Here is a 26,928-nt window from a genome sequence, read left to right as displayed (position 1 = left end):
CGTCTGACACGAAAGTGCGTCCAAATGTACATGAAGACAGTATCGTAGATCATAATATTTGCTTTAAATCGTGCATCAAGGGCTGCGTCTGCTATCTTCTCGAGTCCTCCAGGTAGACGGGATCCCAGTCAAATGGTTCCTATCGCAACTGCAGAGTTTGGGAAACCAAGGTGAATCTTAAAATATTTCAGCTCACGACGATTTTTAAATTTCAGACCTACACATAATATCGATATTGGTTTACAACCGCCAAACGAAGAAACATATATGTTTCACAATTATCAATTCCAAGGGCATATTTTACAAGTGTTATCTTAACGTCACTGGGCAGAACTAAAAGTAAACGAATCGTCTACAATACACCTGTGACTACGTGTCAAGTACAGCGACTCAGTGCCGAATGACCATTTCGTGTCTGTTCATTACAGACACATTAAGAGCTTCACGTTTGGGAAACCCGTGAAGATCCGGGGTAGAACAGGCCTTCAGCAACCCATGCTTCCCACAAAAGGCGACCATTATTGTCGTAAGAGGCGACTAACGGGATCGGGTGGTCATTCTCGTCGACTTGGTTGACATGTCATCGGTTCCCAGTTCGATGCTCAAGCACTTGATCACTGGATTTTCTGGTACAGACTTGATTATGTACCGACCGCCGCCATATAAGTGGAATATTGCTGAGTGTGGCGTGAAACTGAACTCACTCACTTTCTTTGGTGGGGCTGCCCGGTAATGTGGTGTTTTAGGTTAAGTACAGTTTTTCACTCGTTCTCACTGAGCTTATACTGTGACACGTTTACTTTTGCTTACATCTTGAAGAAGAATCACATTGCATACGACAGGCATAAACTGTACTCTTTTTTATTTCACTTTATTATTTTGTCTTTCCATCCAATATGTCGTTACAAATCACGGAAGAGCTACATAAAATTAACAGCTGGTTCTCAATATACAGGTGGTGCGGCTAAATGAGGTCAAGGTGACCTTATGATATGTTATGCGGAATCGTTTAGGAATGACAGCTGTAGTCGACAGTTGGTCCGTTGACTGCGCATGTGCAGTATGGCCACACGGTGCCACCAATGTCAAACTGGAAGGAGTCTCCAGGGTTGTGGCAGTCTCCATGAACATCTTGGCACTCTAGGCGAACAGAAACATACCATTCAAAAGACACAGTAATCACATAATTAATTTAGATACATCGATGAATTCGTCAGAACAAAATTGTCTCTTTTCGAAGCAAAAGAGGATTATTTCCCTTAACGTCCCAGCTGTCTGCTCATCCCTTCTGTTTTTTCTTTGGCTTATGTGCATTTCTTCTCTACTTTCTGCGAATCACACTTATCCCATCTCTACTTTTGCGGCCTATACTTATTTCTTGCAACCTACACCCATCCCCTCTCAGTTCTAGCAACCTACACCCATCCCCTCTCACTTCTAGCAACCTACACCCATCCCCTCTCAGCTCTAGCAACCTATACTCACCCCTACTCAACTCTAGCAACCTATACTCACCCCTACTCAGCTCTAGCAACCTATACCATCCCCTCTCAGTTCTAGCAACCTATACTCATCCCTAATCAGCTCTAGCAACCTATACCCATCTCTCAACTCTAGCAACCTACATCCATCCCTACTCAACTCTAGCAGCCTACACCCACCCCCACTCAGCTCTAGCAACCTACACCCATCCCTTCTCAGCTCTGGAACTGCTGTTCATCCTCCTCTCAACTCTAGCATATTTAAAGAGGCATTTATGCAGTTAAGTGAACTTATTTCCGTGTTACTCTCACTCTTTAAAGTTGTGCTTCTTTGACCTATGCATACTCACTAACGTCAACGTTCTTAACCGACAACATTACACTGCCATCGGGGTTGTCCATCTGAAGGCAGGTGAAGGTGGTGCAGTCTACCGTCCACCTGCTGCCGACGTCATGACATGATCCGTCGTGAAGACATCCTAAACACAGAACATGTGAGACCCGGGCTTACACATGGTGGTAAAGTGACATTTCGGAGACATAACGTGGGCTTTTCCGATACCGAACACCTCAGACACATGCAAATACATTTGTCTAACACGTGAAAATAAGACCACATTAGTGACTCTTGTCGCTTAGTGAGTGAGTGTCTAATACATGAAAGTACGAACACATTAAAGACTCTTGTCATTGAGTGAGTGAGGTTTAACTTCTTTTTGAAATTAATCCTTCGAAAGAGCAAACGGTGAAATGATACTACAAAATAAACATCTTAAACACACATGAAACAACATGCTTTTAATCATTCACAAGGACTAACATTTCTATAAACAAAAGGCAACATGTGATATATTGGGTATTAAACACTCTCAGGAAAGAGCGGATTCTCGCACCTGTATGTGCACCTGTGTGTGTGATCGTGTGTGCGTGCGTGTTTTGAGGGAGGGGGTGACCGGTAGGGGGTGAGTAAAAGTCGAATAACACTCTCAGTGTCTCCTGACAAAGTCTTATTCCAAGTATAACATATGCTACTTTGGCCACTTTCTAAATGGCACTGTACATTCAAAGGCAAATGTTCTAACCGAGTTTCAAACATTACGAAAAAACACACATTCCGACACAGAAACTTAATTTTAAACAGAGACAGTGCAAATAGCGGTGTTTTCTAAACAGGGAATAGCGCGTCAACGTGCATCAGCGTAACGCAATACTTGAATGATAATACAAAGTGTACGTTATTTTCAAAATGACATGAGCAAGCAGGTGTGCGTTTGTAACTGACATAAACAACTTCCAAGTCAAAACCATGTAATTACTCTCGAATGCCGAACATCGGTTATCTTCACAGCCTAATTACCCAGTCCCGCAAGTGTCAAAAACGGTAAAACCAAATAAACATCTTGAAAAGGGACCCTAAATATTTACCGTTACATAAACGTAACGTGTTGCGTCACTCCTACACAATAACACGAGATTCCCACATGTGTGTCTCTTGTATATCCACCGGTTTTCTTTACATATCTTGTAAGTGGATCGTACTAGATGTCCCCACGACCTATATACAAGGGGTACGGCTAACATAAGGGTTATCTTCTGTGCTGCTTTGATTTAAACCAGCTCGACTGACACTGATTAAATGAAGCATGTATGGCGGAAGTTGCAGAGGCACAGAGGGGGTAAACAGGCAGGAGAACGAGTGCGGATGTTTCTCTCATTCATACGCGAGGAAAGGAACCAAATCTCCAGGTTAATCATATACGTCATACGTGTTTAGGTTTCATGCTTCTAAAAGACCGGTAGAATGGTTTTAGTTACGTAGTTTTTTAAACTTCGTAAGTTTCTGATGCCTGGGAGAGGTTCTTTTATTAAGTCTGAACACTGATCGTTAAAGATGAAGAGGATTACGACGTCGTGATGCTTTTGGTCTGACATACCTAAGAACTGCTCCCAGTCACCGTGCCTGAAGAACACATCGGACAAACGATTTAAAAAACCGGATATTCACTTTAAGGTAGGACGATGTTATGATTAAATTTTTTGACTAGCGTCTCCTTCCTTTAGATTTTTATTTAGTTTTCACTTTCTTGTGTTTTTCATTTATTAATATTTTTTTTTGTTTTGTTTTGTTTTGTTTTTGTTTGGTTGGTTTTTTTGGGGTTTTTTTGTTTTGTTTTTTGGTACATGGTGGAATTTTCATTAATTTTTTTTGCAAATTCTAATTGCTTATATCACTTTTAAGATTTTAACTGACAATTGACAATTTTCTGACTGAAAGATGAATGTTACTGTATGTCAAGAAGCAATTACTTCATCGCTGGTTGAGGGTGAGAATGCTTTGTCTAAACGTTCTAGAATAATAAACTGGAACCTAGGAGCGGTTCGATTTATCAGCGTGTTTCGACACATCCAATACGCATTTTCACTTAAGAAAGGTGATTTTTATTAGACAAAACTTAAGCTTTCGAAGCAAAGGGTAACTTTTCCAACATAACATCTAGTTTCGAACGATTATGTTACACCAAACCGTGTCTCAGAAACAAACACGTCTGAAGAAGATGACGATTCCTGTTTACATACATATAACAGACTGAGTATATTTTGCTTCGTTTTAAAATTGTTCTAAAACTAAGTTCACGACTTGGAAACAAATAAAAGTGAACTTGTGATCGGTGAATCTTGGTTGAGAAGGCAATGTTGATACATTTACGTGTAACAAACAGCGCAAATCTTTTTCCATGCGAGACCAGCAGTGACGCATTTTAAATATCATGGTCAACTACATCCCCGGTGTCTAATTCAGCCAGAGCATGTGTCCCTTGAAATTGTATGTGGGGTGTTGGGGTCGCCCACTGGTTTAAAACTTCCGTCCGTCAAGCCAAAGGCCCGGGTTCAATTCCACACATGGAGATAATGGGGAACCAATTCTTCATGTTCTCTGCTGTGATATTGCTGGAATATTGATAACAGCGGTGTAACTAATTTTATACGTGGACTTAAACAATGATCGAGCCCATCCCGGGAAAACAAATGACTAACGGGTCCAAATTAGGAAAGTTAAGCATATAACGCTCTCGTTTAAACAAGATCTACATTTGCTATGAGATGTTACATTTTACACACACGTAATATACGTTTCATTGTCACTGCGATGTTTTACAGTTGCTACTCGTTGTTCGTAGTTCACACATTAACTTCATCATATTTTACAAGTTGATTCCATTTGTTCAAGTTACAAAAAGAAATTTTCATTCGAACAGATATACACATATCGTGTATTTATCTGTCAGTTGATGGTGTACATCACATATATATATGTGTGTGTGTGTGTGTGTGTGTGTGTGTGTGTGTGTGTGTGTGTGTGTGTGTGTGTGTGTGTGTTAACAATTAAACCTCAGTAGTAAAGAAACTGGTAATCCGGAAAAAACACCTAAATAGTTCTGGGAATAGATAGACGTATACAAAGTGAGCTTTCTCCGTAAACATTAATATTCATTGACTCACCAACTTCTAGAAGGCCAACCAAACATTTAACAACTCTTCATATAAGTTGACTCACCAACTTCTAGAATGCTAATAAAACAATTAACAATTAAAGATATTCGTTGATTTCATGCCGATTTCAGGGTAAACATTCCGGGTTTACGGCATTTTCTCTAGTTATTTATAAGATGTTCGTAAAAGTTACCAACACTCATTTCAACTCTGTATCTGCGGATGGAATGGTCGTTATCGCAGCTGCCATCAACCACAAATCCTTTATTGGCCTCCACCTACAATTTAGGTTAACAGTGATCGATACTTTATTGGGGCAATTGTTAAAAGATTGTGAGTACAGCCAAGGCCGGAGCCCTTCTGTTGGTGATTTAAAGGATATCGATCAGCAGACAAATCGATTCAAAAACAGAGAGGGTGTCAAGACGCCGGTCATACATCAAAACAACAATAACCCTATTAATCAAGTTATCAAAAGGTCCCACACAACATCTTGTTCTAATGAGCTCCATCAATAAAGAGGTCGTGTTACGATGCTTGAGCGCAGTATACATATATACGTAGAGTCTGTTTCTTCACTGCCGCAGTGTTGTAGCTGGATGACAACGGGGGCGGTGGGGTAGCCTAATGGTTAAGGCGTTCGCTCGTCCTATTCGATTCCGGGTTCGATTTCTCGTTTGGGTACATTGTGTGAAACCCATTTTGGTCTCCCCTGTCGTAATATTGCTGGGATATTTCTAAAAGCAGCGTAAACCCATTCTCACTCACAGGATAAACTATTTTGTTAACAGCATCCAACGAACTTGACGCGACATCACCTCGAGCTTGACTCCATTCCTTTAAGCGCACCGTGCGACAAAACCAGGCTGCTGCATTGTGATCCGGAATACCCATGGGGTCGTATGAATAGCATGTTACGTAGATTGTTTGAATGTATTTGGCCTGATCATTTATATATTAAGGATCGAGGACAGTGTTTGCTCGTCAAGTCGAACACCTGGTTTGAATCTCAAGATGGCACGATAATCTACAGAGAAATTGGTATTTAGAAAAGCGTTAAATCGTGTCTCTTCTAAGTGTGATTATATTTGGTGCTGGTGTTTTACGCCGCGGACATAGACGCGATGTAAGCCAACGATAGATAATACTATGAACATCTGAGAAAAGGGTGACAGGCAGTAATGTCAAAACGTCTATTTTTCTACAACAATACTGTAACGAAAGTGACACCGCGTATCGTTTAGACCAACGCGTCCGCTATGTCCGGATTATCTAACCATGGATTAAGGGGTGATGTTTATTTAATATCTTTGGTTGTACCGCAATAGGATCATCTAGGTGTCACGGTTTTTCGGATTAACGGGATCAGAAACAGCTGTGACAGCGAAACATGAACGTTGTACACTTGGTCCGATCTGATTAAGTCATATTTTGCGGTCGCGCAATTTTGAACCAGAAGTGGTTCTTGAATATATGAGAATCGCCGGAAATTTGGACCCGGAAGTAAGCTGAACCCCTTCTCGCATATCGGAAGTCGGACACGCGCAAAGGACGTCGGGAACCACCTTAATACCGGGAGAAGCGCCTCGCGGCAACTTACAGGCATAAAATACATCATGTCATCAATTCAGCGGATGGTGTGTGCATTTTGAAGACAGGGACTAGGAATTCTAGGGGAAGTTAAGTAGGGTTTGACAGTGAAAACCCTACCTACCATGCTTCTGTGGATACAACCCATAGTACTGTCCCCTCTGTTCACACTTCAGTATGGAGCATCCGTCGGTGACAGTGGCGTTGGAAGGTACGCATTGGTCGTTTCTAAGGCAGCCTGAAATAGAGAGTGAGAGTTTAGATTTACACAGCTTTCAGCAAAACATCAGTGTTCAGTTTCCTTTGCTTAGTACAGTGGAATGAGATGGTCTGTCCATTAGCAACCCGGCTTCGTTAATCTAGACGTTACCGTGCCCCAATTATGTTTCAAAAATTGGTTCATATGTTTTATCTGTCCGGAATGAAGGGTTTCGGACTGACGCGTCTTCACTGGATATGCGGCTGATACTACCACGAGTTGGTCAGTTGCAAAAGCGCTGTAGTTTGAGAACAGTGCGTAGTGGTGTCCCATAACCGCACCCTATCCGCTGTTCGACTTTTTGACTTCCAGATTTAGACATATCTCGTACTGTCGTATGTTCCAGATTTATACATACTGCATGTGTGCATGTCAAGACAACTTGCCGCAATCAAACATGAATACCTCACTCAGTATACTGACTTATGAACCATCCGGGATCAAACCACCGACTTACTGCTCCTGTTGTAGAACACCTGCCCACTAGGCCACGATGCCGGATTAAAGTTTACGCCCGCGTCGTAAGGACACTTCAACTGTTCCGCCCGTCAATGTCTTACGGGCAGCCTTCCCTTTAAGCAGTTTACACCCACACAATCAGTGCAACTCAGAGACATGTGGCTGTGCTCATCTAGCCCGACAGCACGAAACATCAAAGGATGTATTTGGATCTTTAAGAGAACCAGACTCCAAGATAATTACTGCTGTGTTTAAAATTAACACATTGTCTCTGACAGTTAGGTTAATCACAAATGGTGCGTGCGTGAGTGAAGGGATGTGTATTTTCCTTCCTTTTCAACAGTATTCTAGTTAAATCACGGCATGTCAGCTTAAAAGGGGACGAAACCCAGAAGTAACGCAAATCAGGCATATTTACCACTTTGCTGAAAGCCACTAGTATGGGAATGGTACTGCAAACTAAGAAGCCTGCAGTCGGGGCGAACCCACAATCACAGGATAGTGACGTGCGCAAGGGAAGTGTCCCTGCACTGAAATGCGGCCCAGACGTACCCCCGCGTCCCCATGAACAGTGTGAATATGCAAATATGGTTGAATGAGTGCCGTCAGAGTGGGTGTCCGAATCCTGTTTGTTCCAGTGCATACATAAGGCTAATATGGGTTAAAAGGACGATTATAAGTGTATACTTTTAGTGACAATCTAACAATCAGTGTGTCAAAGATGGCCATGTGTTTCTACTGTTTATATGGTGGCCCATGAAGACCCAACGTAGAAATAGGCCTTCAGCATACCCAGGCTTGCCACGACTACGCTTGTCGTAAGAGGTGACTAACGGGATCGGGTGGTCAGGCTCGCTGACTTGGTTGACACATGTCATCGGTTCCCAATTGCGCAGATGCTCATGTTGTTGATCACTGAATTGTCTGGTCCAGATTCGAATATTTACAGACCACCGCCATATGGCTGCAATATTGCTGAGTGCGGCGTAAAACTAAACTCACTCACTCACGTTTATATGGTCACCCCGCCTGTATGGCTAAAACGTTTGTTCCTACATCTGTACCTCGCCCATAGGTGGAACCCCTAATTAACCCGAGCGTAATTACTCATAAAAGACGCGTGTCAGTTCATGCAAGTCATGCGCGCTGAACCAGAATATGCATCGGTACATTTCACAGTTATCGAGTTCTACGCGAAATCTTGTCGCCACATAAAAACCCCGGTGTCAAATTCCCATATGACTAAAACGTGTTATTCTCAATACTCAGTATTGTTAAAAACTTTTAAAACGTACAGGTACAAACTACAATAGCCTGTCTCACAGTCCCTGAATCGCATTATTTTCCCTGCTGCCTAAAGCATTTCCAACTAGCATCTTCCATCTCACTGGGGATCCATTTTAGTTTAAATCAGATTATTTGCAAATATCAGAAATACATATATTCTAAGACTAAGCATTAGTCTAAAACAATAGCTACGTACCCCAACTTGAGAGCTGAAGGTCGGGGAATCCCTGTGTACCCACAAGTACCCTGATACACTTGTAAGTGAGGCAGCTGTGGGTCCATTTACCCCCGATATCAACACAGGTGCCATCGCGGGCTTGACAGGCTGAAACCAGCAACAGTGTACGAATTGTACATGTAGATATAAGAAAAGTTTGAAATGTTAAACATCATGCTTCCCGGATCATCAATCGGAGGATAGAAAAAACATTCCATTATCAGTGGGAATCGATGCAGTTTTTGTATAGCATTTTATGATCTTTTAAAAAAAATATAACAATACGTGTTGATATTATTTTCTGGACTTTGTTTTGTGTGGGCTTTTTTCATTTGCGTTTGAGAGGGGTTTTTTTTCAATTATGCAAATATTTATATACTTGTTGGTGTCGGGGATTGTTAGGCGAAATTAGCTGTACTTGATTATATTATATGTTCCCTGAGGACATTGTTGTTTGAAGTTTTAGGTTTGTGGGGTTGTTAGTTATTAGGGAATATCGTGTTTTTTATCAATACTTTTTATCATTCTATCATCAGTTTCATTATCAGAAACTGAGGGGCCAAAAAAGGAATACTGAATGTGTTGGTTTTTTGTGACTAAAACTTGGAAAAGCTTTTGTTAACTTAATGTATTTAACAATAACACAGGTCGCAACAGTTTGTAAAAGCGAACACATAATACTTTTAAGGTGTCGGGTTAGAATTGGCCTTCAGCAACCCAGGCTTGCCATAAAAGGCGACTATGCTTGTCGTAAGAGGCGACTAACGGGATCTGGTGGTCAGCCTCGGTTGACACATGTCATCCGTTCCCAACTGCGAAGATCGATGCTCATGTTGTTGATCACTGGATTGTCTGGTTCAGACTTGATTCTTTACAGGCCGGCGCCATATAGATGGAATATTGTTGAGTGCGGCGTAAAACTAAACTCACTCACTCACTCATCAGAGGGACTAGGTTAAACGACCACATGACCTTTACTACAGCTGAACAATATATTCACACCTAAAACAGATTTATAGATGTTCAAAGATAAGATTTCTCATAACAATCCCGTGGGGTGGGGGGGGCGGGGGGGGGGGGGTGAGTTAAATATAGCAAACCTACATAGATATCTGCTATCTCCAGAAGCAGACTTTCAGTTTGGTAAAGGTTGATAAACAAAAAGCACTTTCATAAGCCTGTATGTTAAACCCTCTTATGACCATATGTTTCTGTAGTTAACTCGTGATTCCTATGTATCCTTCAAGTTACTTCTAAATGTGTTATTTTCTCAAAACATTTCTACTTTATCGTGTACACATCTGCGGAATGATGACTGTGAAAGGGAGGTAACTCTATTTAGCATGTCACCAAATAAACCCCACTGCTTCTTCACATACAGAGGACAAGTGACAATACATTATTTACACATAAGGTTCACACCCCCAGAACGAGTCTGCAAAAGCCGCATATTATTACAATTAGTATGAATGGTACATTCCCACCAATTTAGTTTTTCTTATTGCTTGATATCTCAGACGCGCCTCATTTGAGTAAACAGGGTTTGTACTAATCATCCCTGAAGACACTAGAACATAATCCTTGAACACAATTTTTACAATTTTAATTTTACTGAGTGAGAGAGAGAGGGGTGGGGAGGGGAAGGGTGTTGAAAACGGAGAATATTGCCTCCTAATAGTTGTATTTGGTCTGGTGACAGCTGAAATCCATTTGCCTCTGTATCACAAGTGTGTCTTCAGTCGCACGTTATGACGCTGTGCGTGTCTGAGGGCGTTACAGACGCTGGAAAGCCGGAAGTGTTGTTTATCGACCACTCTATCCCTCTCGCTATAAATAGGTCTTGTAGTTTACATTGAGAGCACGCAGATAGTGCTTACCTTCGTGGATATTACGGAAGCCAATATTGAAACTGCTCTTGATGCACTGTTGACGTAAACAGCCGATGGTGCGAATGTAGCCCTCGTGGCGACAGGTGCCGCCCTGGTCCTCGCAGGCTAGGGTGAAAAGGAAATGGTCAGTTTCATTTAATGGACCAACTTAATATTTTTAATTAATGAGACTTAATAATGATAATAGTAAGTGAGTTTAATTTTATGCCGCTTTCTGCAATATTCGAGCAATTCACTAGAAAGGGACTTCCTTTATTGCACCATGTTGGGAATCGAACCCGGGTCTTCAGCGTGAAGAGCGAACGCTTTTAACAACCAGGGTACCCCGCCGCTTCAAAGATAATAATAAAAAGAATGATACTGACTGTCAGCACCATCACCAGCATCATATTCCTACTGACTATCCTGCATTTATTCCTTATGAGATTTAATTTTGGTCTCTCGTCATTCCTGTCCTCACAATAATTTAATTTACGACTTGTCATCACACCAACATTGAGTAGATCGATGATCACTGAGCTGTCTGGTCCAGACTTGATCACTGAGCTGTCTGTTCCAGACTCGATTATCTACAGACCACCACCATATTGTGGAATGCTGCTGAGTGCGGCGTTAAACATCAAACAAACACGAAACAGAGAAAAGAATTTTGTATTCAGATTAGACCTTTGAGCGGGAATACTGACCGAAACGAATAGGATAGTATCCACCATGTTCGCAGATGTACACAACACAGGGGCCGCTCAGCTTGGTGACGAACTCGTCCCCGTGTTGTATCTTCACTCCGTCCATCATACAGTGACCATCTGTCGGTCATGCAGGAAATAACAATCACTGGCAACTTGGATACATCAGAACCTCGCTATTCAGAATACCTTTCAAACCACATTATTCTATATTTGTCTAAACGGCCTTACCCGTCACACTTCACATGAAACTTAAATTCTCAGTTTTATCTTTTGCTTTATAGCTATATTACTTATTTACTCTGGTCCGAAACAATCGTACCCTCTGTTTAGGACTATATAGTCCCTTGTTCCACGTAAGAGAAACAGCCAGTATTGCCCTAGTCTGTCGTACAGACTCTGAAGCATATATATCCAAGAAAGCACACGGAAGTCTAGAAAATGTGGCATGTCTAGATTTCCTTGAAGAAAGTCTCAAGGCTCCATTTCATGATATTATTTTTTTCACAATGAACGTTTTTACAGTAAAATATGTTCATTTCAGAGACTAGCTGTTAGTCTAGTATTGCCCTGGCCATACATTGTTTTTATAGTGTTTAAACTATACCGAAAATATTCGACAGTTCAGATTGATGGCGGTTGTAAAATGCCCGAAGACGTACATTCAAATCACTAGCAGAGTAACATACAAGCGTAAGCACCAGAGAGAAGACTGTCAGTACTTTATCAGGGTCTTTACCTACTGTTGAGGGAACATTTGCTCGTGCGACAGCACTTAATGTCCCGATAAAGTACCGACACGAGGTCTCTTTCTATCTTAGGACATAGGAAAATACTCGGTTTCGCGGCGTTCACCTGTTCAGCAGTTTGCGCGATTGCATGTAAACTGGAGGGTTCGTGCAAACTACCCAAACTTGCCCTTGCCTTAACCATTCCTGTATTTTTTCAGCATATAAATGCTCCCCGTTTGACCCAATTAGTGATCACTGAACAACATGATTATTTGCCTGAGCCTCCTTTCACAAAACACTAAGGTGATCGTAAGTCACCAAGGTAACCTTAGAGCAATGTAAAAAATGAGAGTTAAGGTTAACGTTACCAAAGGTTGCTGGTGAAAGGCGTTCCAGGGGTCAAATGCATCAGCAACAGAGACGAGCATACTTGTCAGATAGGAGTCAGGACTGTTTGTGAGGTGGGCACCGTTTCAGAAAACTATTGTAGCGCTACGACTGTTGGAAGTCACAGTCGTAGGTGTTACAGTATAGGAGGTACGATAGTTTTGTGAAACGGACCCTGACCCTGACCCTGACCCTGACCCTGACCCTGACCCTGCAGCGAATGTTATTGCCATGATGCCGTTGTACAAAACGATCTCAGCGCTAACTTCTTTGAGTGGCATGTTATGAAGTTGGTGAATCGCTATCGAGCAACGCCATAAGAAGCTGTATCGAAACGTCACCTGAATAAAGAAGTTGCTCTTCCATATAGTTCGTCCATATCTGATCTCAGCCCTACCTTAACACAGACTACGTCAGTCCTAGCACTAAATTTGTTTTGTGCAGCAGCACCTAGAAAATGGGAGTGACCCGAACTGAGGTTGAAAGCAATCTCTAGCAAATTTTGAACAGTTTGATTTGAGACTGCTACACCAAGAAAACCCCGGAAGGTTGTATAACAATCTGAAAACGGGGTGCTCACGGTCGTGTGTCGCCGCGGCATGAACATGCGGGTTTGCAGCAACAATGGTACCGACACTCAACAGGAAAACCAACAGCAGTGTTCCGCGACCCATACTGAAACATATGTAAAATCATAATCATATTAACATAAGTCACCATGATTATAATAACATAACGATGCACATACAAAATGTGTACCTTACCTTGATAAGTGGGAGTACCCAAGTACAAAGTATCACCGAGGTATGGATTTTATAGGCACCCGCGAGGATGGGTCTGTCAATACACCAACAAGTACCTGTAAACAACGCCTCGTTTACCCTCCAAATTATGCCACATGAAACGGGATATGTTATAAATCTAAATGATTTAAAAGTTAAAAGGACATGAGCTGTGCATAACGGTTTCACTGAACTTGAAAACGATAGATATCTGCATTGCGCGGTTCTCCAGGTAATCTCTCACGTGATCACTCACTCACTCACTCGTCAGCTATCTGAGTGTAATAAAGTTCATTTGGATGCCGGTGTGATCACGTCATGGGTTCGAATCCCAGCACTAACCAGATCATTGATTTATCGAAAGCACCACCGAGCTGTGCTTGCGAGTGGGTGCGTGTGTATGTGTCTTCGGGATATGGGGTGAATTTGTGAAATATTTTTTTATGACCGACTTTACAGTTTGGTTTCAAGATAAACCCCACGGACGAAATGAATGGAGCATTTTCACAGGGTTCAATCACCGAAGACACTTATGAACAGAGATTGTCATAACATCAGGGTCGATAAATATATATTGTTAAATACTTAACAAAATTTCATAGCACAATTGTTATACCTTAAGTGTGCTGCTTGTACCTATTTTTCACGTTTCAGTCACATGACCAGCTAAGCATTAACCTAAAATTACCAATTCAACTAATATTTATAACCATTTTGTTAAATATAGTTACAGAATAAAAATAATGTACAAGCACCGTTATGTTCTTTTTAAGTGGGACTCATGATAAAACATGTCTCGTCGTCATAAATATTGCAACAATGTTTTGTTATAAGCGTCTCTTGAAAAGTAATACTTTAATCTCAGTCTTTCATCTGTCTCCGCTGTTTAAATTACCATACACGTCTATTTTTATATGAAAATTTGGACTTTGTCGCCAGGGAGATTATATGTAATAGGTGAGGTCAGTATAGATCATGGAAATTAGAGGGTAATTTTGATTTTGTCCAAACACGAACCACATACAGCGGACCCTCGACAATTCGGACGGCACCGCATGTTCGCAACGGTTAAAATGTTTCTGATTAACATCAAGTAAATAAACTAACATCCCTCATATGTGGATGTGAAAGAATGTAACCATTTGGAAAGAGGGGCTTCCCGATAATAGGGTCCATATTACCGGGTTCGGATGAATGGGATTCTGTCTATTCTATGTAACAATAGATCATACCTGTTTTTTTTAGATTTTTTATACTCCCCGGCATGTAATGCAGTGGGATATAGTCGACGCCTCGTCTGTCCGTCCGTCCGTCCGTTCGTTATCATTTTGTTTCCGGAGCATAACTCAGAAACCGTTCAATATTTTTAGACCAAACTTAATGGATATAGTAATCTAAGTCTATGGTTGTGCCTTTTGCTATTTACAGAGTTTTGGCATTTATATATATATATATATATTTTTCCATGGAAACGTTTCGGACATAGTCTCAAAATGGAGGGATGTGCTTCGTTTCCGGAGCAGAACTCAAAAACCGTTCAATATTTTTCTGCAAAACTTGGTAGATATATCAGTCTGAACCTATAGTGGTGGCTTTTGGTATTTACAGGTTTTTGGGATTTCTTATTTTCTTGGTTTCCATGGAAATGTTTCAGACATAGTCTCAAAAGTGGGAGGTGTGTTTCGTTTCCGGAGCAGAACTCAAACGCCGTTCAGTATTTTTCTGCAACACCTGGTAAATATATCAGTCAGAAGTTGAAGTGGTGCCTTTTGCTATGTACAGGATCTTGTGATTTATTATTTTTTTCGGTTTCCATGGAAACGTTTTGGACCTAGTCTGATAAGTGAGAAGGTGTTTCATTTCCAGAGCAGAACTCAAAAACTTCTTAATATCTGTTAGTAAAACTTTCTAGATATGTATTGCAGACCCCAAAGTGGTGCCTTTTGGTTTTTAAAGCTTTTTGTGATTTATTATTTTCTTGGTTTCCATGGAAACGCTTCGGACTTAGTCTCAAAACGGAGTTCCCAGAGCACAACTCGAAAACCATTTCATATCTTTCAACAGATCTTGGCAGATATATGAAATTGTGACTTTGCTGGTTACAGATATGTGGCATTTATAATTTTCATGAATTCCATGGAAACAATTCAAACTTAGTCTAAAAAAACAATGAGCAACTCTCAGATTTTTTGCCCTTTCAAACATGTGGGGACCGGGGTGATATGTCATCTTCTAATGACTCTTGTGTCATCGTGTTAAGCCATGTGTCGAAACAGTTCAGTAAAATTACAAAATGAACGTTTTTTCACAGACTGTAATTTGGGTTTAATTTCTTTAAATGTCTTATTTTGATGTGTTTTGCTTTGTTGCGGTTTGTTTGTTTGTTTGGTTGGTTGGTTTGTTTGTTTGTTTGGGGTTTGTTTTTTCGTTTTTTGTTTTGTTTTCGTTTTTGTTTTTTGGGTTTTTTTGTTGTTTTTTTTGGGGGGTTGCGGTTTTTTGCGTTTGGGGGCGTATTTGTTTGTTTGTTTATTTATTTGTTTGTTTTGCTGATTTTTAACAATATGACATCAATATCATGGCGAACAAACAAATACTGGGACTCGAAAACATGAAATTTGACGTGACCAGCAAAACACCACTGGACTGCTCGGTATTAACGCGCACAGCTGATTGAGTTTGACATCAGTGTTTTAGTTCATAGTTCAATTTGGTTTGGTTATGTGCAGCAGACTTAAGGTCTGATTTACTGGTATAACAGATTAACATCAAATCGAGGCGCTTAACTTATTGATGGGATGGGACTTCATGTTGAAGTAAAGAAATTGCAGAATATCTACAGTGTTGCACTTTTAGGAACGATATATAAGTGTGGCTATGATGTTTCTTTGCTCGTTTGTTTGATTCTTGCCGCTGATTCCAGTGAAACGATGTTTGTTGTTTGACGAGAAACACAACAACAATTCATCTACTGTATATGAGAGGCATCTGTAAATAACCTAGTCTGGGCCAAATAATCGAGTGATTGACATCGTGTGCATCGATCTACGATGACATGTGACAACTATTTCAGCAAACCTGATCACCACTTCCGGGTGGTCACCACTTGCGTTCGTTTTGTTTTGTTTTGTTTTGTTTTGCTGTCTGACGCAGCAATATTCCTGTTATGTGGCGGCGGTCTGCAAAAATAATCGAGTCTGGACCAGACAGTCCAGTGATCAACAGCACGTGCATCCATTTACCCAAATGGGAACCGATGACATCTATCAACCAAGTCAGAAAGACTGACCACCCAATCCCGTTGGTCGCTTCTTGCAACAAGTTGATCACTTCTAACGCTGATTTTTACGGGTCTGTAACTGTGATGAGGCGTTTGGGTAGTTCAGTGGATAAACGTTTCCCTTTCACAGCAAAGGTCCAGGTCCGTGTGAATTAATGCAGAACGCGGCCTAAAACCCAACACCCCCCAAAAAAATATTTGTTTGAAACAAAATGTTCGCCTATTACCCTGTTTCTGCCTTGAAGTGCAATCTATGCGTTATTGTTATTCCCGTCATGTCCCACCGTCTAGCGTCATTACATTGTTTCCCTTCTCAAAGGTCTAATGTAAACGATACATATTTCCACAAGCGTTTCCTGCCAATTTAATATTGTCACTCATAAAGCAAATGTCACTAATTGTGTCTTCCGCTCGCCGTTACGACCAAGGCAGGCTTTGCGCTGTGGGGGTAACCACGGCTTGCGTTATGCAGCACGGGTCAAAGGTAACGTAACTCATGCGTCACGTGCACACAACGTCATTACCTGAATTGCCAGCACGTGCAAAATTGAGCCATTTCCCTGATCAATTGACTTGCGTTTGCACATATCACATTTTGTTTATGGTCGGGATGTGAATTTAAATTAAAGTCCTCCCGAGAGCAATTTTGTGTCCTTCTACGTGATAATTTACGAGGTGAGTTGACGTGGTTTGGTTAATGGCGGTTACAGGATTGGTTTTGATCAATTACCCTCCCTCATTAATATCGTGATGCGTATTATTTAAAGGCACGTTATGGTGAATCATGTTTAAATTGTACAACTCACATGATAGCACATAGATAATAATTCCGGTTTAAATAGGTTTTTAACTACGCAATATTGTCTCGTAAAGTGTTTTTCCTTTTTTTTTCTTCATCTTCTTTTGTATCCATTAAAGGTGCGGGGGTAGTGGGGGAGGGGGGAAGAGAGAAAGGAAGATGGGGGTAGTCTTATGGTTAAAGCTTCCGTTCGTCACGCTGAAGCCCCGGGTTCGATTCCCTTTATGGGTACAGTGTGTGAAGCCCATCTCTGGTGTAAGCCTCCTTGTTGTTACTGGAATATTGCTAAAAGCGACGTAAAATCATACTCACTCGTTTAAGCTCAGAGGGTGACTTAAAAAGAATGAACATTATCATACAGATTAGTGTGAAGAATATAATGCATCTTTTCGATTTACCACACTATGTTATCCCAAATATTTTAATATGGTTATTTGGTTATTATATAAAAATAACGCAAACAAATGTCTTCCATTTCGCTATTACCGTGCATTGTTTTACCAAGTTAAATGTTCGAACCTCAGGATTTCGGAATCAGTGTGCTTTTATGCCGCCTTAGCAAAATCCACCCGTATCACACTGAGATACAAGATGGCCCCACGTAGCTGGTAAACCTGGGGGAACTTTCAGGTTCTCGGTCCCATCAGCCAAGAATCTAACTTTTACCAGTGTGAGTGAAGAGGGTTTCACACATTGTACTCATGTAAGGAGTCGAACCCGGGCTTTCGCAGTGACGTGTGAAGGCATTAACCCATAAGGCTACCCCCACCCTGTACCATTCTTGAATCTCGCTGGCGTGCGTAAAGACAAGCTGAACATTAGAAGTAATATTATTGTGATCATACATAGGTAACATAATCTGACCGGATTTATTTTATCCAGTACCCGTTTTGAACACATGTTTATTCATTACTTCATCAAGCCACTCAAATGAAAACTAATGGAGAGTTGTTTGGGGGTTGTATTTTTCACAAAAAGAATCCTAGCATTTGTTTCTCGAACTGATGTGCTTTCAAACCCCCATGCTCGATATCATATGCTCTATTCATGCTCGTGCAAAATCATGAATGTTTAGCACACGACAACTACCAACCCCCTTCAAAATGAATACCAGCGTTTGTCCATTTGAATTAACGCATGCAAAACGTCACTTTTCATGGACGTGATATGTTTCTAGGTTAAATCACTGATGTTTGACATTTATGAAACATTCTTCACAAACATTTGACGCCTCAAATAATCTATTTTAGACCGAAATAAACGCTGAAAAAAATATCCTCTTTTCAGCCTGTACATTCAATAAAAATTCCATTATGTGAAACAGGAAATCGAGACATTTAAAAGGGTAAACATATATGAGCAATGGCAACATAGGTAACACTTTTGGGGAAGACGTGTATATTTAACTACGACCTGCGTAGGCACCACACTGAGATGGGATCTGTGATATGCAAACTAAATAATTTGATGAGCTTGAAATGGCTACACACAACCTTTAGTTATACGAGAGATGACAAGATAGATTCGAATTTCCGTACTAGCAGCGGGACGTGATATGCCGGCTTAACGCTTATGTAAATTCAGCGTTTCGACTTGAACGTGCACATTGTAGAGGGATGTTGAATATTTCTGAATATTGAATCGATCATAAAGTAAATGAGAAAGTTATGGCATAATGGTTTGTATTGGGAAATTTCGTTGTTACGGACAGAATTTTGTCAGAATTTTTTCCTATTAAATATGGGCAGAATCGATTTTACATGTGTAACAATTCCAGACAGAATTGCTTTTAGTGACTGATTGCGTGAGTGAGTGAATTTCGTTTTAAGCAAAACCAGGAGATACCCAGAAAATTGTACCCATGTGACGAATCAAACCCGGGATATCGACTTGACGAGCGAGAACTTTGCCAGGCCCCTAAACCGCTCTAGAAATGTGCCGAAAGCAAGGTTTAACGACAGCCAGATTACACAGTGTCCAGATTTGACAGATTTCACTGTAACAATATCTGTCCTTGCGTTAAAATGTATTATACTGTACCAAATTCGTTGAAAAAGAGACTCAAATATGTGACACATAAATCAAAACACAAATATGTGACACATAAATCAAAACACAAATATGTGACACATAAATCAAAACACAAATATGTGACACATAAATCAAAACACAAATATGTGACACATAAATCAAAACACAAATGTGTGGCACATAAATCAAAACACAAATATGTGACACATAAATCAAAACACAAATATGTGACACATAAATGTGTTGACGATTACAAGAATGTGAATACAATCAAGAGCCAGCATTAACAGAAGCCGACTCCGTGATAGGACCAGTAATTATTGTCTTATATAGGCTTTGGTGGTTGCGGGGCCAGTGGGCCAGAGCGGAGCAACAGGCTGTCCTATTCCATCGGCCCGATGACAGATAAAGAACCGCCCAATTCGGTTTCCTGGTATTATCTATAACAAGTCTTTCTACTCATTGTCACACCAACTTGAATCACCCTGCTAGGCAATGGCAGGGTTTGATGTGTGTCGAGAGAAAAGGTCCACTCAGGCGAAACAGTCGCTTTGAACCAGGTGGAAATTTGGAGGATATAGTGTTGTTTTCGGAAACAAAGCTTCATGAGATGAAAGGTGACGTTTTTACTTTAAAGTTTATTTAGTTAAGTTGGGGATATTTTTAACATGGTTTGTATTTATCGTCAGTGTGTGAAAAAGGGTACGTTTTGTCTCATAGATGTGTCTCTGTTAAGAATATTTTAATTAAGGCAGTATGTCGTTAATTCCTTCTTTAACGTATGTTGGGCTGATGCGGTGTAAAGTGGGAAGCAGTTTATTGGTTTTATATTAGTGGTGGTAGACAGTGTGGTAATGATACTGTCAGTGCTTGGCAAAAGAGGCGTAGTCGATAAGTGGCAGTAGGAGTGGTGGTGGTGGTGGTTGCGATAGTAGTAGTAGTAGTAGTAGTAGTAGTAGTCGTAGTAGGTATGAGCAGGAGCAGCAGCAGCAACAAGAGTAGTAGTAGTAGTAGTAGTAGTAGTACTAGCAGCTGCAGAGGTAGTACTAATAGCATTATAGCAGTATCCGTACTGAAGCTTTAGTAGTTGTAGTCTGTTGTGATAGTTGTAGTAGAACAGTAAATCTTGCATAGTAGTAGTAGTAGTAGTAGTAGTAGTAGTAGTAGTAGTAGTAGTAGTAGACATGCTGTACTTATAGTGGTGATAAAGAATGTGTAGCTATCGTCCAAGCTGTATACTACCAGTTTGGATATACCGTGTTTTAGTGACATAGTTTTCGTCCAATGGCCAGGAGGTGTTGTATCACTGCATCCCATTTCGCTGCTCCCGGCCCCGCTATATCACAAAGTCTATGCCAGTGCTGACATTTATGTCAGTTTGGACCTCGTTAAATGTTTAATACTACCGTGACAAGATCAACTTAAATGACAAGCATGTCTGTTATGGTGCCATGGGGTCAGGCACCATCAAGTGATAGAACATTGTTTTCGAGTCAAGGAACTTGTTTTGAAATCATCAGTTATTTTAAAGGGTTAGATAATAATATAATTATACATTTTAATGCCAAAGTGCCAACTCGTCATTTTATACTTAGAGTCATCTATTGATTCAATAACAAATTTTGTAAAAGATCAAGATAAATATTTTAATGCCAAGACTAAAAATTCAAAATAGAATATCCTTAAATCGGTTTAACTTAATATGTTTAAAATATAAGTGTTTCTTATCGTGGTGACCATGTGATATCCTTATATAAATTCTGGAAAAAATATTTTTTGCTTTTTAAGATTTGAAAATATTACCAAATGCTGGGCGAACATGTAACAAAATGATAACGTGACAACCAAATCAAGTCTACATTTTTAAAATCTTTTATCTAATCTTTCTTCCGACACAACACTTCAACATGGAGTAAATAGGGACGCACCATGTGAGAGAAGATATATGATACAACAGTGTTATAAATAAGCAGAACTTAGCAAATATGTAGTTTGCTGAAATGTTCATAAGCATCATAAATTTCTCGATGTACACCACAGGTCTTAAGTCCATTTACGTACAAGTAGGCATGTCCAGTGTATTCAACAGATTAGTCATAATAATAATGGGTGTTTCGAAGTAAATTGTAAAACGTAAATGGTTATAGATTTACTTGCAGCAAATTGTAATAACCCTTCACGTAAATTGTTTACTAATAAAAACGTAAAGTGTAATATAAATATTACAGTTTACGTCAATTTTTATTACAGTTTGCTGCAAATATTACCATTCACATTTCGTATTGCAATTTACGTGGTAACAATGGGAATGTATAGACCTAAATACAGCCTCATGATGATCATAGTAACTTCCTGGTAGACAAGAGAGGTTAATATATGCTTAAAGCAGAAAATTCTACTGCTTAATACGGCTGCACAGTGTGTGTGTGTGTGTGTGCCGTTATTATGTACAGGAGTGTTTCATTCATGGTAAACAAATATTACAGGTACAGAGATAGTCTAAAACAGTCACAAACGCCTGTGTGTGTGTGTGATGGTTCGTAAACTGTACAAATACTGCCATAATAATGAGGAACGAATAGATTCTTGACACAGTTTAACACTTAATCAAGATCTTGAAATTTTCAGAATTGAGTGTCGTCTTTTCAACCTGCGTGCATAGAAGTTCTCCTGTCTCAAATCATAATAGATTTGGCATTCAAACATAATTCATCTTTATTGACATTAAAATGTCAAAATTTGCAAATTCTAACAATACCCTCTTATCTACCCCCTGGCATACTTTTACAGTACCACATATTTCTATGTTTAACACAGTGAACGCAGCAAGGTCCCGTTAATCCAACAATCTCGCAACACTGTTATGAAAACCCTATATACATACAATTTATTTTTGTTCTAATTTAAGAATTCATGGGCTACGTAGATAGACTGTTGTTATATGGTTATAACCAGTAATGGTGATGACTACCTTTCTCAAGACTCAAGACTAGCAAATATACAGTTTTTTCAATACTGGTAACTACAGTGTTGTTTCAGAAAAAAATTAAGGACAGCGTGTTTTGTATTGTTGCAAGAATTCTCGAAACAAACAACTGTAAAACCTCTGAAGCGGATAAAGTTCTTCTCTTTAACAGGGCGAATAAAAGGGAAAAGGCTTACACTGAAAACGTTCCCCGCTCGTATTTTCCCACAGCCAGGTGTTCTGCTTTATTTGGACAATAACGAGAACTGAAGAGCGACACTTTTAATCCAGCGTGTATCAAGACACTGTCAGGAATGTTTACCGCACTGGCAGTAAAGCATTGCAGGCCTAAGATAGGAGACATTGCCGAGGACAAGCTGACGTGATAAACGGAACCCTTTTTGGGTGTCGTTAGACAAGCAACTATTCTCTGATATGAACATATTTTACAGATAAAAACTTCATAGTAAACGGAAGTAGTATATAAGAAAAAGAAGCCCTGATTTTCTTCATATGTCTGAAGCTGTCGAAATCTCAGTGTCAGTGAAAGTTTCAGTGTCTGTATGGCAGACTATTTGTGAGTAAGTGGATGTATGAATTACACGTATATATAGACAAACTTTATGTACCAGGTTTCGATCCAGATTCTTGACAACAGTGCAAGAATCTGTATCAGTCCTTGCTTGAAAACTGTAGACACAATGGTACAGAATCTGTATGAAACATCGTATTGAATTTGCTATGTTTTCATTCTCAACTGTCACTCAACAGTATTATGAATTGTACTTTAGCTGAATTGGACGCGATCATGTTATATGGGTGTTGGATCGTTCCAAAGAACAACAATTGCCACGTCTTTGTTTATAGATAAGACACCTTGAAACCTTTCTTTTGAGCCATATTGCACCTTGCAACTGGCATCAAGGAACGAATCGTTGTGCTTTCTTTAGTTTTTGCCGTATATCAAGACCAGTCGTGATAGTGTTGGTCATTTTAAGTCAGGTACATGTGTAATTGTTTATTTAATACACGTCTTCAATCGTTTTCAAATTTTTGGATTTCGTGTTCGTTTTTTCATTATCTGGTCCTACAAAGCCGCAGTCAATATCTCTGCTTGAAATAGCATCTGTAAATCATCGAATCCGGACCAGACAATTAAATTGGAAACACATCCTTTATGTCAGGACAAGATGGCACGCAGTTTACAAGAATCTATGTGTGTAGTGTATGAAATGATTATGGAAACTCGGTGTGTTCGCAGAAGGGTACCCTATGGTAACAGCTATTCTGGAGAAAGTGCCTTGGTAGCAAATGGACTACACTTCCAAATACTCTGATGTATCATTGAGCCTTCCCTGACGTTCTTTGACATGTTTATGATGATGTTGCAGCCACAGAGACGCTGCTGATGGTGATGCTGCTGCAACTGCTGCTGGTGTTGCAGTCTGTGTTCGGCATGACTAACAGCGTAGAGCTACGGTGGTGGCGATACCAGCGAATACAGAAGAAAAACAGAACATGTAAGATATCATGACGTCATGGCAGAAATGAGAGACGCGGCGGTAGCCTAGTGGTTAAGGCATTCGGTCGTTGCGATGAAGACCCGGGTTCCATCCCCCACGTGGGTCCAATGTGTATGACCAGTTTTCTTTCCCACTGTGATATTGCAGGAATATTGCTGAAAGCGGCGTAAAACTAAACTCGCTCACTCTGCTGTAGATGACGACTGTAACGTGGAGGCGAAGGCGTTCCGTCACGGGCAGGTGTTTGTACTGGACAGGACGGGGCCGTGTGTGAAGTACCGGTGTCAGTACGGCGGCTACAAAGTCATCAACCACGGTACACAAGGCACAAATGTTTTCAAACCAAATTGGGTAGTTTTAGCTGCTTAGCTGGGTAAAACGTGCACAAGGTAGAGCTGCTCGTTTTGTACCAGGGTACAAGCAAGATTTACCTTGCTCTTGATAACATTTTGGATGGAGGTTCCTTGACATATTTTTACGTTTATATACAAGAACGTCAAGTGTTACACTTAGTCAGTTTTAAAGAAAAACAGTTATCATCGGCATGCACTTCATATGACGTAACGTGTATACGTGACGTGTCCAAAACCGTTGAAACGATACACAGTATGTACATGTATTTTAAAATGAGTTTAAGTAATATATCACCATTTAAAACCTTTATCCATTTTAATACCGAATTGCTTATAATTATCAATATTCTCACTTTCAAACAGTTTGACTACTATATGTATTATATGTACTCCCAAAACAGTTTGACTACTATATGTATTATATGTACTCCCAAAACAGTTTGACTGCTATATGTATTATATGTACTCCCAAAACAGTTTCAGGATGTTAACGCGGTTGACTGGTTGGTTTAAGCGTGTATCGTTATAACTTACTAGTGTGTATTATTCAGGTTCACAGTGTCGAGAGGGACGGCGATGCTGGGATCTGCACTCGTATAGAACCAGCGTTTGTACCCTGGAACAGTGTCTGGAGATAGACGGCCGGGTTAGATTCGTGGTCGTTGGAGAAGGTATCCCAACTCTGGATTTTTCTCTTATATACCGTAAACTACGCTTATAACGAACTGCCGCAAACTACGAACTATTTTTGTCTCGATTAGATGTTGCATATATATGTTGATATGCATATAATAAACAACGATTTTAAACAACTAAATCCGGTGGCCCCTTGAGCTGACTGTAATCATAGTCTACTGTTCGTGCAGCGTATACCTTTGTTTTAAAGCATCCCAATATTTTCACATTAGACATGATTGGACGTATCCATAGCCTTGGAGTTTGAGTGAGTGAGTGAGTGAGTTTGGGTTTACGCCTCCGCATTTAGCTTTTAGCTTCCAGCAATATCACGACGGGGAACATCAGAAATAGACTTCACACATACACATACGTATATACCAATATGGGAAACGAACACGGGTCTACGTCGTGACGAGCGAACGCCTTGACCACTGGGCTACCCCAGCAGCATTGGAATTTTTCATACTTACTGACGTTTTGACAACCTTTCACCAGGTTGTCAGTTTGAGAAGAAGTGCTACAAGGTTGGTACCACCTGGATACACAACTGCTACCTGTATATCTGCAGAAAGGAGGACGTACATATGGGTGTCGTCTTCAAGTCAGTGCTGCTAGGGGGACGTGAGTATACTGAACATTTACAACTTCAATTTTATAAATTCCATATTTTAAAATAGTATACATTTGATTGAGTATTTTACATGAACATATTTTAGGTCTGTGTGTGTACTTAGCAGCACAGAAATGAAAATGTCATGTCATAAAAGTAAGCGTTCATGTCTTCGTCTTCTCTATAAAAGCTTGACAAAAAGACAGAGATGCGTTTCTTTTGCTGTTCAGTATATATGAGGCAGGGACACGTATATCGTTTCTAAATTACTTCCATCTTTTTCTTTTTTTCACATCATTTAGATTATCCTTCCTGTAAGCAACACATTTTACATCTTTTACTGGTAAACACATATAAGATGATCCACGACCTGACAAATGACCCCAATTTGCATACTTGGGAACGCCCCACAGAACGATCCACCTGAAACAAGAGGGAGACAGGTTGTCTGATAAATAGTACAATCCCAACGAACTGAATCAAGACAATATACTGAGCAAGTATGTTTAGGACCACCGATCCATTTCACGAAGCAAATGACATTTTCCTTGGGGGTTTTTAACAAAATTGTTAAATATCTAAAATGCTTGTCAATGCCCCAATCATCTACTGTAAACAGCCACATTTTCGCGACCGTTTAATTTTCGCGAACTTCGCGTCAGACTTCATGACGCGAGAATAAAAACACGTGATAATATAGATATATCATACACTCTATTCAGGTAAGTGAACAACACAAAAACAATACAGGTGTCATTGCTCAATCACATGTCACCGTTGGGCTAATCTGGATTAACATGGCTCAATCACGTTCTATTTCCATTGCTGTAACACGTAATTAACAGTAATCACATCTCTCCACTTTACAATCCTTTACTATTTTTATGGCATTTTATTTAACCAGTGCCGAACCTAACCCAGTCACTAATCAACCCATCACTTATATACCCTAACAGTATAATACTATACTTTCCAGGTTGCCGAGACGTTTATGGCAACTGCCACGACGCAGGGACGTTTTTTCACTACAGGATGGGTCGAACCCTCTACCGTTTCTGTTCCTGCAAAGTCAGGGGAGGCAATATCCAGTACGACTGTTTACCTTGACCCGCTGTGTTGTACTTTTCTATACACTGTTGTTGTTATTAAATATTTATTCGTTATCGAGCTTGTTCTTTTACCATTACAGACAACTAAGGTAACAATGAAAACAACACTGGGAAGTGACTGGTTACGAAATATTTGGAGCCTTTTTCACACATACGATAACCCATTTTTGGGTTTTTAGTGAACTCTGCACTTGTATAAAGTTATCGGATGTGTACATATGAGTGAAAACTACACTTCATTTCAAGAAGAGCGTGTTTAGGGGCTTTCAAAGAGGCTGATGTAGAAAAATAGAGATTTAATAAGTGTTTATTAATACATTAAC

General features: G+C 40.1%; 2 protein-coding genes across 3 annotated transcripts; one reads left to right on the top strand and one right to left on the bottom strand.

Annotated features, from left to right (window-relative positions):
- Positions 1–845: 845 nt before the first annotated feature.
- On the bottom strand, positions 846–13,152 carry LOC137284613 (uncharacterized). Its single transcript, XM_067816494.1, has 7 exons — positions 13,059–13,152; positions 11,361–11,480; positions 10,663–10,779; positions 8,765–8,893; positions 6,688–6,801; positions 1,832–1,960; positions 846–1,140 (listed from the first exon to the last, which is right to left on the bottom strand). The coding sequence occupies exons 1-7, from the start codon at positions 13,150–13,152 to the stop codon at positions 1,010–1,012; spliced, it is 834 nt and encodes a 277-aa protein (XP_067672595.1). The 3' UTR covers positions 846–1,009.
- Positions 2,875–26,659, top strand: LOC137284614 (uncharacterized). Of its 2 annotated transcripts, none has more exons than XM_067816496.1 (6): positions 2,875–3,492; positions 23,724–23,852; positions 24,052–24,171; positions 24,760–24,879; positions 25,382–25,507; positions 26,473–26,659. In XM_067816496.1, exons 2-6 carry the CDS (start codon positions 23,741–23,743, stop codon positions 26,601–26,603), a joined length of 609 nt encoding a protein of 202 aa, XP_067672597.1. In that variant the 5' UTR covers positions 2,875–3,492; positions 23,724–23,740; the 3' UTR covers positions 26,604–26,659. The 2 variants fall into 2 exon arrangements, with proteins under 2 accessions (XP_067672597.1, XP_067672596.1); XM_067816495.1 differs by lacking the exon at positions 2,875–3,492 and adding an exon at positions 19,731–19,984.
- Positions 26,660–26,928: the final 269 nt, after the last annotated feature.

Source organism: Haliotis asinina, chromosome 5 (genome assembly GCF_037392515.1).
Source record: "Haliotis asinina isolate JCU_RB_2024 chromosome 5, JCU_Hal_asi_v2, whole genome shotgun sequence".
Taxonomy (NCBI): Eukaryota; Metazoa; Mollusca; class Gastropoda; order Lepetellida; family Haliotidae; genus Haliotis; species Haliotis asinina.
Note: the sequence above shows the minus strand (reverse complement) of the source record. Positions and strands in the feature narration are given on the sequence as shown.